The sequence below is a fragment of the Metopolophium dirhodum genome, chromosome 1 (genome assembly GCF_019925205.1).
Source record: "Metopolophium dirhodum isolate CAU chromosome 1, ASM1992520v1, whole genome shotgun sequence".
Classification (NCBI taxonomy): Eukaryota; Metazoa; Arthropoda; class Insecta; order Hemiptera; family Aphididae; genus Metopolophium; species Metopolophium dirhodum.
Window position 1 is genome coordinate 87,605,440 of NC_083560.1, and position 10,917 is coordinate 87,616,356.

At 32.1% G+C, this 10,917-nt stretch overlaps 1 protein-coding gene across 1 annotated transcript; it reads right to left on the reverse strand.

Annotated features, from left to right (window-relative positions):
* Positions 1–5,500: 5,500 nt before the first annotated feature.
* LOC132943679 (uncharacterized) lies at positions 5,501–9,910 on the reverse strand. The gene is made up of 9 exons (XM_061012725.1): positions 9,868–9,910; positions 9,694–9,749; positions 8,701–8,788; positions 8,551–8,622; positions 8,429–8,491; positions 8,279–8,350; positions 8,147–8,209; positions 6,516–7,911; positions 5,501–6,449 (listed from the first exon to the last, which is right to left on the reverse strand). The coding sequence occupies exons 1-9, from the start codon at positions 9,908–9,910 to the stop codon at positions 5,501–5,503; spliced, it is 2,802 nt and encodes a 933-aa protein (XP_060868708.1).
* Between the last annotated feature and the right edge of the window lie 1,007 nt (positions 9,911–10,917).

The following is a 10,917-nucleotide window of genomic DNA, read 5'->3' on the forward strand; positions in this document are numbered from 1 at the left end:
AATGTTGGTAAGTATTAAGCGATTTTAGGCCAAAAATACATTTTTGCACTATTTAGGGACTTAAATTCATGTTTTTGCAATTTTTAAGTTATTAACTGCACATTTTTTTGATTTTTACTGCATGAAAATCCGGTCTCTAATCATTACCATCAACAAGTCTTTTTTCAGTTGCAAAATTTAGTTTTTCACAATACTGGGCTTTTTTTGAAGATTTTTTTCTTGATAAATGTATTTTCCCCGTAGACATTAAAGAAGAAAATGATGCGTCAGAATGTATACTATCTAGATCTTTTTTTTTCTTTTTCCATTTTTGAACCGACGACGCCGCGGGAACTGCTTTTGCAATACTTCCGCGGCGCCGCCATCGTTTATTTGACAAGACAAATATTTATACATACGTGGGAGGGTAGACGGGACGATGCCCCGACTTACCCGCCCGTTACACATTACATATTATACATTTACATTTTAAAATTCTGGAACCCTTCCTGACGCCTTCTGGGGCCGACCGGAGTCCGTCACCCTGGTGGTCTCGTGCCTGTCCGTGTTCCTGAGCCGACCGGAGTCCGTCGCCCTGGTATTCTCGTTCGTGAGCCACTGCAGTGATCGTCTTGCCCTCCCGTGGTGTCACAGGTGGGGGTGAACAACGTGGTCGGTGACACCTCCGACGACTCGCGAAGCGAGTACACTCGTGCGTCGAGACTTGTTGTTCACCGTCTTCCCGTTGCCGAATCAGGCTGCACCTTGGCGGGCTCTTCGCCTGTTGAGCGCGGCTCTGTCGTCCGCTTGGTCATCACGTTCGTCTTCTTTTTTGGTGTTCATTATTGATTCCACCATGATTATGAACTCCCCTCTATTAATGTCGGCTTGTTCTGCGATCCTACGCCGGGCTGTCGGGTCGTCCGGTAGGTCGACGGACCGAGGGCCAGACAGGATTTCCTGCACGTCCCCGGCCTCAGGTGGGCGTCGGAGGATCCTAGTCAGGACGGCGCGTTCGTCCTCCCACCTGGGGCACGCGAAGAGCGTGTGCTCAGCCGTGTCATCGGGGTTCACTATAATTTAATTTCTTTACCAGATACTAGTCACTACTCACTAGACTATACTTTGGTCAGTCGTGGTCACACTCATTTAATCAATTAGATAATTAACTGACTAGTGGCTACTACTATTGCGACTCCCTATACAGCACAGACTGATGAGTGTTGATTAATTTCATTGTTATTTACAACTTCGTTTCGTAAACTTTCTTGTTCTTTTCAAGTTTTTTTTGTTTACTACCAATATCGTTTATTATATAACCAGGATCGTTTTTTAAGTATAACGTCTTCAACGCCCAATAAAAGAATTTGTCTAGAAAATGTCGATGACCCACCTCCACCTGCTGTTGATGTTCCTGCACCATTGCCAGAACTTAAATTTCAGTATTTATTCGATACAGTATATAAACTGGTGTCGATAAATGGTGACAAAATCAAAGCTTCTTGACAAAACTGTCAAGTCAACAAATCATTACTGCATACACAACTTCAAGTGGCAACTTATTAAGTCATATTAAGGTAAGTTTTCATAATATTTGTTCTAATAAATTAATTTTTATAAATTTTTTTGTAAAATTACTACATAAAAAAATTCAAAAAGAATATAGGTACCTACCTAGCTACCTAATCAAATTGGATTTATGAAATAATAGTTTTGAAAAGTATTTTTTTGTTTATTATATAAGTGTTTTTGACTTACCTACCAACCTATTTAATTTATTATTAATTTTTATATTTGTTTAGAGTCAGCATATCTTTTTAATGTCAAAAGTTGAAGATGCAAGAAAGAAAAAGATTGAATCAACCTCGTCTACCTTAATTCAAACTAAAATATATGATTCTACTAAAAAAGTGTCTAAGGAAAAGGTAATTTAACGTTTTAACCTAGTTATTAATTATATTAATATTATTTTTTTATCGAACTTAAAGTAACAAATATGAGTAATTAAGTTATAAAGACAATGATAATTTTTTTATGTAGTTTTGTCAAATTATGCAGGCTACTGATAATTTTTTCTATTACAAATTGAACACGGTATAATCTAGTTTGAAAAGATTCAGATTAAAGTGAATAACTAATTTTCAATGAGTTAGACTAGGGCTGCCATTCGTCCCGATTTAGCCGGGACACTACCGGTTTCAAGCACGCTGTCCCGTAATTCAATAAGTCCCGGTCGGGACATAAAATAATACCGGTTTCATGAAATTTCCTGTTTTAAAATTATAAGAGTGATTATATTATGGCGGTTTTTGGAACAAATTTATCGCGGAACAAAATGTAATGATCCGATATATTATTATCAATGATTAGGTCGTATAGCTAATATTAGAAATTCTGTCGTTTACTTCAATTGAACATTTATCCATCATAATGATTGTTGGAATAATATTCTGTTCTATTTATAAAAATGTTATCGATAAACTACTTTGTTTTGACGAGTAGGTAATAATTTCGTTATGATAGAAAAACAGTTTTCGGCTGCGTGTACTCCGGCTTACTTCGTATTACTCGCCTCGTGCATCGGTTGATTTTTATTGTTTTATCGAAATAAGTAATAGTTATTATTTTATACCTTTTTATGTACTTTTTATTCGCGTGATTTTTTAATTGAATTGTAATAAAATGGCTCCGAAAAGACTATGTCGTTTCACTGAAAAATTGGAAAAGGAATTCCCTTTTATTAAAAAATTAAAACCAAATAATGATTTTGATGTACATTGTACTACATGTTTAAGTAATTTTTCTGTTACTCATGGTGGAAAAACAGATATAACTGGCCATATTAAAACAAATAAACATAAAAACGCAAAAGAAGCTGCAATTACTTCAAATAAGGTTAGTGATTTTTTTACGCCTCTAAATGCTAATGATGAATCACTAAAATTAGCTGCTAAAGAATTGACATTAGCTTTTCATACCTGCATGCATAATCATAGTTTTAATTCTATGACATGTACTGCAGATCTTATTCGTCATTTATTTCACGAAAAAAAGTTCACTTCCGCCAAAACTAAAACTCGTGACTTAATCACAAATATTTTAGCACCACATGCAATGAAAAATACGATTGATGGCTTAAAAAATGCTAACTATATTTCAATATTAGTAGACGCTTCAAACCATAAGGCAATTAAATTAGTGCCGGTCATTGCTAGGTACTTTAGTCCAGAATATGGAGTAAAAAATCAAATTTTAGATTTTTCTAGCTTGCCAGGAGAAACAGCTGATTTAATTCATAATAAAATATTAAGCGTTTTGGAAAAATTTGGAATCAAAGAAAAAATAATTAGCTATTCCGGAGACAATACAAATACTAATTTTGGTGGTATTGCAAGAAAAGGGAAAAACAATGTGTATGTTAAACTAAAAAACACATTAAATCGTGAAATATTAGGATTAGGATGTTGTGCTCACATAGTACATAATAGTATCCAATATGCAGCAGATAGTCTTCCGATTGATATTGATTCAATTGTTTGCAAAATATTCGGATTTTTCCATATTTATACCGTGCGTGTCGAAACCTTAAAAGAATTTTGTGATTTTGTCGATATTCAGTATACAGAGATATTATCGCATTCAAAAACTAGGTGGTTATCTTTACAACCAGCAATTGATAGAATAATAGCTATGTTCTCCGCACTCAAATCTTATTTTTTGTCGCAAAATAACTGTCCTAAGGTTTTAAAAATATTTTTTGAAAATGAAACATCTTTGTTATGGCTAAAATTCTTGCAAAGCCAATTGAAAACAATTAATATCTTCATTAAAAAAATTGAGGAACAAAAATTATGTGCTGTAGAACTAATATCAATTATGAATAACTTAATTGAAAAGCTAGAGAATAAAGGTTCGGGCACACAGAACGCGGTCTGTCGCGGCGGTCAGCGATAATTTCCCGCGGCGGTAAGGCGGTAAAGTTGTATTACGTAATATCGCATTATCTCCGTCACACAGAAGGCGGTCTGTCGCGGCGGGATAGTTCAGATCGCGACGACAGGCGACAAAGTCGTACAAAATTACAGATTACCGCGCGGGCAACTTGCGGTCTGTTTATCTTGTTTACTTTTTACCTATGTAAAAATTGATACTATGGACGAAACTGAGATGCTGATTGAAGAAGTCAGAAAATATGTATTCTTATTCGATACATCTCACCAATATTACAAAAATGTTGTAAAAAAAGCAGAAGCATGGACTAAAATATCGGAACAACTGGGAATAACTAGTAAGTGTATAGTCTATATTAGTATAGTATAGTATAGTAAAATATAATAGAATATATACCTCTAAATTTTACATTCATTGTATTTATGGTAATTTGAAGGTAATACGTATTCACAAATTATTTTTTGTATTTTTATTCACTTGTAGTAGGTAGTACGTACTCAAAATGAATTAATCTATTCTATGGTACATACGTATAGGACCAATACTATAGGACTATAGATAATAGATTTTATAATATATTGCCAAGTTCAATTAGGTAATTCCTATTTTATAGAAATATTTTATTTTTATTTGCTTTGACAGACAAAATATTTTGGTATTTAATTTTATTACACGCTATTGATAAAAACTGTATACATATTCGTAAGATGAATTTATTAATAGTTTATTTAATAATATTACCGAACAGTGTACACCCGATATAGAAATAAATATTGAATACTATACTAAAATGCTAGATAATATTATATTCTAATAATAATACAATAATATTTAAAAGCATATTATTTCATTTATTAAAATAACTCGCAAACTGTTCTCGAATTTCAAATGCAGCCGTATTTGTCCTTCGATTAGTCGATCTCATGTCCGATAAAGCTCGAATAGTTTCAGTTTGCTCCTCACTTTCAATGAATGTGTTATTATTTTTAATCATAATGTAGTTATGTAGGCAGCATGCAGCTTTCACAATGCATTCGGCAGTTTTAACATCCGTTTCTATTGATCTTATGAATACTCGCCACTTCATAGCTAATATACCAAACGCATTTTCGACCACACGGCGCGCTCTGCTTAGTCGCATATTGAACTTTTTCTTTTTTACGTCACTTATCATAGTGGCTTTCAGTGGCGCACACTCAAAAATAAACAGGGGTAGCATATTGAATGGAAAAATACCACCCACCCACCAATTCACTTTGAAAAACAGACCCGCAGGGGCTTCGCCCCCACACCCCTTAGGTAGTATTGTATAACCTTCTTCATAAATATTACTAATTAGTATTAAGAAGTAATAATAAATATAAAATTGAATAAAAAATGCAATTATTTTTTTTTATTTAATCTTCAACAACTAAATATTAAAGTATTGAACGCTAATTTAAAAAAGATATATTATGTTCTCTGCTAATTACTAAATATAATTATATTTTAATACATATTTAATACAAATGTTTCCTATAAATACAATTTATGCACACTGGGACTAGGTTACATACTGTTGTATAACAAATTAATATAATAAAGCTTTTTGCAACAAGCTGCTGTTATTGGCAAATGTGTTAATAACAGTGTCTGAGTCAATTTTAATGTCATTTTCACATGAAAGTACCATTAAATTTTCAAGGCGACCTTCAGTCATGGTACTGCGTAGTTTATTTTTGATTATTGTTAGTTTGGAAAAAGTTCTTTCTGGTGTAGTACTAGCAACAGGTAATGTTACAGCAATTTTCAAAGCTATGCTTAGGACAGGAAATACAGACTGTAAACCACTTATTTTAACAACCTTCAATACTGTTGATAAACTGCATCCATTTAAAGGAAGCTTGGGGATAGTAAAATCTTCTACTGTGTTCTGAGAATCTTCCAAGTCGCTTTGTAAATGGTCAATAGATTCATCTTCGGTGTCTGATTGAGAATCATGAAGACGGGTTGGAATTAGCTTAACTTTTTCAAAATTAAAATAACATTTTATGAATTGTACATATTCTCTTTTTAAATCTTCCTTATCAACAAATTTACTATATGTATCAGAAAATACTTTAAATGCATCAACTGGCAATTTATTGAGATCATTAGATATTTCTTCCATGCGACGTCGAGAAAATAATGACAGATCCTTAAATAAACCACTGGATATTTCATTGAACCTTTCTTTTATCTGAGTAATAGCTGTATCAAATGCTATAAAATATGTTTTAATTTTATAATTTTGCAATGGGTCTTCAATAACTTCGTCTACAGCTATTTCGTCAGCTTTACGTGGTACCCGTCTAATTCGATTATGTGGAATCGGCTTAAAATCTTCACATTCGTTAATTGAAAACTTTTTGAACTCTTCGACTTGGTTAAGGACAGTGGAAAATTCTATGTCACTTCTACATGTTTCTAAGTGTTGTATTTTTTCTTTAACTAGATCAATAACTCCGATAAGATCTATGTCTTTGGCCTGCAGCATTTTACTGAGAGGAGTGATAATTTGAAACATTTTTTTGTATGTGATGGCTGTGGTTAAAAATTTATCACACATGATATTTTCTTTTAAACTCCGAGCCTGATGAGCACCTTTGCGATCACTTGAACATTCATTATTTTGGATATTTTGTAAGGTATCACATAAAGCATCAAACGTGTCTAAAACAGTATTGAGCGCATGATCATGGGACCACCAACGAGTAGTTTCTACTCTCTTGAAGCGTCGTTTACGTTGTGTACTTCCATATATTTTTTCTTGAAGTTCATCAAATAAGGCCACTCGTTTCTTACTTGAGCATATAAAATCATAAATAGATTCTAAAATCCCGAACATATCAACTGCATTGGGTGAACAGCTTACCGCATCAATAACAACTAAATTCAGCCGATGTGCATAGCACCAAACAAAAACTGCAGCCGGATTAGAACGTTTAATTATGGCCTGAAGTCCATTATATGCACCACGCATATTACTTGCACCATCGAAGGACTGTCCAACCAAGTATTGCTTCCAATCTAAAGAATATATAGCACATATTTGTTCTACTATTTCAAATATATTTTGTGCCGAAGTATTTGCACATTCTTTCATACTGATTAACCTTTCATGGGCTTCGGCAGTCTCATCATGAATGTAGCGAATCACAAAGGAGAGCTGCTCTTTTCTAGAATTATCAAATGTACTGTCTAATGTTATACTGAAAAACTTAGCACACTTAATTTGTTTTAGAATGACACCACGAGTGTATCCAGCCATTGCGTCAATGAGTTCATTTTGCCTTCTCCACGATATGAAATCATATTTTGTTTTTTTTTTTAAACGTTGGCCAGCTATATATGATCCAAGAACAGGGTGATACTTTCCCAATAAACAAACCAAATCTTTAAAATTTCCACGTAAATTGGTCTCCCAATTTTCTCTGTGACCTCTTAGAGCCAAAGAGTGTTGAGCAAGGTAGAGAATTATGTCAATAATTGCTGTGACAATTAGACGGTTCGTAGCAACAAATGTGTTCCTTGCTCTAAGAATTGAAGGTTGAAGAGGCACACACTGATCTTCTAATTTCAATTTAAGAGAAGCTTCAACATGAAAGGAAGAAGTCTCATGCATAATTAGTCTCTGTGTTGCCTTGCTCCATGTGCCAAACCCTGTCGTGACCCAAACAGACTGCTTATCATTTCCAATTAAAATACAATATAAACAAAATATACGGTCTGTACTGCACGAATATGAAAACCATTCTCTTGAGCTGGTAGTGCCATCAGGTAATGTTTTTTTATACCACGAAGGAAGAAAACTCCTATTGTTTCGCATAGGAAAACAGTTCTTGGACATATCCTCTTTCTGAGGCTGATGAGGACCCCAGCTAAGAATTAATTTTCTTTTTTCATAAGAAAATGGTCCAGATGCAATTATTTTTATAGGATCTTTTTCTTCGATACCAACTTCTAAAAATGAGAAAAATTGTATATATTTTTACAATGGTATAAAAGTTGATATCTAATCCGGACTATTATAAGCAATTAAGTTACTAGAGAAATGACGTACGAAAAGAAAAGATTATTTATTGCGTTAAAACCTGGTACTTATAATTAATTTTTTCCTCGGGGAAAGAAAATTAATAGCAAAGAAATTAATTTATATAATATTAACTTAACATATAGTAATAAAATATTAATTTACCTTTTGCAACAGAAATAGTAAGAGACTGGTCTTCATTAGAAATTTTGCAAGCTTTTTCACTTCCTATTTAACAAACAAATAAAAATTAAATCAACATTTTTATAAAGTATATATAAAATCAAATTAAATTACCTTCTAAATCATCAACTGCAGAAATGTGATCTTCATTGACAACAATGTCATTTAAACTTGTTGTACCTAAACCTAATAACACATTAACACAACATAATATAAAATAAATATAAATAAAAAGTAAAATAAAATAGTTGAATAAAAATTAACCTGATGATTTAGCAAGTTCAGAGATCTGGTCTTCGTTAGATATACCACATGCTTTATCAGTTCCTATTAAACAAGCAAATTTAAAATTATTATAAGTTGTATATAAAATCAAATTAAATTACCTTCTAAATCATCAACTCCAGAAATGTGATCTTCATTGACATTGACAATAATGTCATTTAAACTTGTTGTACCTAATAACACATTAACACAACATAATATAAAATAAATATAAATAAAAAGTAAAATAAAATAGTTGAATAAAAATTAACCTGATGATTTAGCAAGTTCAGAGATCTGGTCTTCGTTAGATATACCACATGCTTTATCAGTTCCTATTAAACAAGCAAATTGTTTTTGCTAACATAAAAACACTAATAATTTTATTTCAATTCTTACAAAAAAAAAAAAAACTACCTACCTTTTAAATCATTGACTTTGTGGTTTTGATTAAAAATATTGTGCAAATTTGATTTTCCTATTTAACATATAAAAATTAATGTAAAAATGTGTATCTAACTGGTGTGGGCCTTTTTGGCATGTGTATTAAAAGTAGGTAATATATATTATATTAGGTATATATATCATAAAATTTCAATAATTAAGCCAAATAGAGGTTAGACCTACATGACAAACAAGTTAGTTTTTTTTTAATTTAAATTTTGTTAATTTAATATTGTTTTCAATATCAAAATTCATAAACAGCAGATTTCATATGATGAAATTTGAAATGTGGTAATATTTATACATTCACATAGGCATCTATAACGTTATAAAGTATAAAAAGGTGGGTAAGTGGATTCTCTTTGCTGTACAGTAGGTTACAAGTGGGTCACTGTAAAGGATGGTGTTAAATTTGAATTCAATGATATAATATCATTGTATAAGAAAAACGATTCTGAGCGAAAACAGTCTGTCAGTCTATGATATTACTAAGTATATTTGATAATATTATTGTGAAAAAAGTAATTTATACACAGGATGTCCCAGGTCTATTTGACTAATGCAATAACTTTATTAACTTTATTAACTTTATTCAATATTTTTAAGTTTTTTTTTTTTAATGATTTGTAGAGCCCTGCGCTATAATTTGTATATCTTATATTCGGTACGACGGTACTACAAATTACACACACTAATGTTCATTTATTTTCAACACATTCACAAGACCCATAGACCCATATAAACTGAAATATAAAACGCATAGTTTTTACTCCCTAGAATGGATTACGCTCTAGCCCCCTTAAATTTAATTAAATACTTACTCTTTTGCAATGATGTTCCATCAAGTCCATCAAACACTGTAGAATTATCTCTTTTTCTTGAAAAATAATTGGTTAAATTATTGCATGTTTTTGAGATTTTTAGTCTCTCTTCTGATTTACAGGACGAAATATGTCGCTTCCAATTCGTTTCATTTAAGTTCAACTTTTTTTTACCGCATGAACACACCAAGTCTAAACCAATATTTGAATTCGACATTTTGTAGGAAGTTAAAAATATTGTAATTGTTTACTAGTGCACCATGCCACTATAATAAATATTAATGAAAAACAATAACTCACAACACTATAACACAGAAAATAGTAATAACTAATGTCTAATAGTAATAACGTAGCTGTGCGAGCTGTGTGAATGCCAATTATATGTCTCGTCTCTCGTGTCGTCGTCATTCCATCGATATACGTTATACAAAATTATTAGTGTGAATTAAATATAAATCCAGTTTGGAAAATTTCATAGCTGGAGCGCCTGGTGCGTATAGCTGTATCTATAGTAATAGTACCATTTGTTTATAAATAGAAGTCGGACGGTGGTGGAAGATGCTCGTTTCATAATTTACAATATATATATATTATTATGTTGTTCATCGAAAATAGAAATATAATCCAGACATTTATACGATTATACGAATCATTGATTTAATAATTAATTTATATATTATAAAATTAATATTTAAATTATAAAATCTTTGATCAGTAATCAATGGTAATAACTAATAAATAATACAAATTAAAATATTTTATAATTTTAACAAATCGTTCACCTTCACCTTTATGCATTAGAATTTAGCACAGAGTCACAAACTACAAACAAATTAATTTATTGATTCCGACGTATTCCCACCTCGCGCGGTAGGAATGCCTATCCCGAATACCGATTTGATTGTAATTTGTATTTTGTAACATCGTGAAAACATGCCACCATGAGAATCTTTTCTACGATGTTATGGATGATAAAATACTCATTAGTAGGTATTTAGTCAGTTACCTACTTACCTCTTATATTGGCTTTTACTCTAATGGCCATAGCCTATATTATTTAAATATTTTTATACATAGTAGAATATTGTTACTTTGTGGATATTTTAGTAGCTTGGGGACACTTACCCACGGCACCCACCCACCCACCCACCCACCAAAAAAATCAGGGGTAGCAGCTGCTACCCTTGAACCCTCCAGTGTGCGCCACTGGTGGCTTTAGGGTAA

Coding starts and splice junctions, on each gene's coding strand:
- LOC132943679 (XM_061012725.1), bottom strand. CDS start 9,910: ATGTCGAATTCAAATATTGGTTTAGACTTGGTGTGTTCATGCG. Junction 9,750..9,867: donor AGACTTGGTGTGTTCATGCG/GTAAAAAAAAGT, acceptor TTATTTTTCAAG/AAAAAGAGATAATTCTACAG. Junction 8,492..8,550: donor TGGAGTTGATGATTTAGAAG/GTAATTTAATTT, acceptor CTTGTTTAATAG/GAACTGATAAAGCATGTGGT.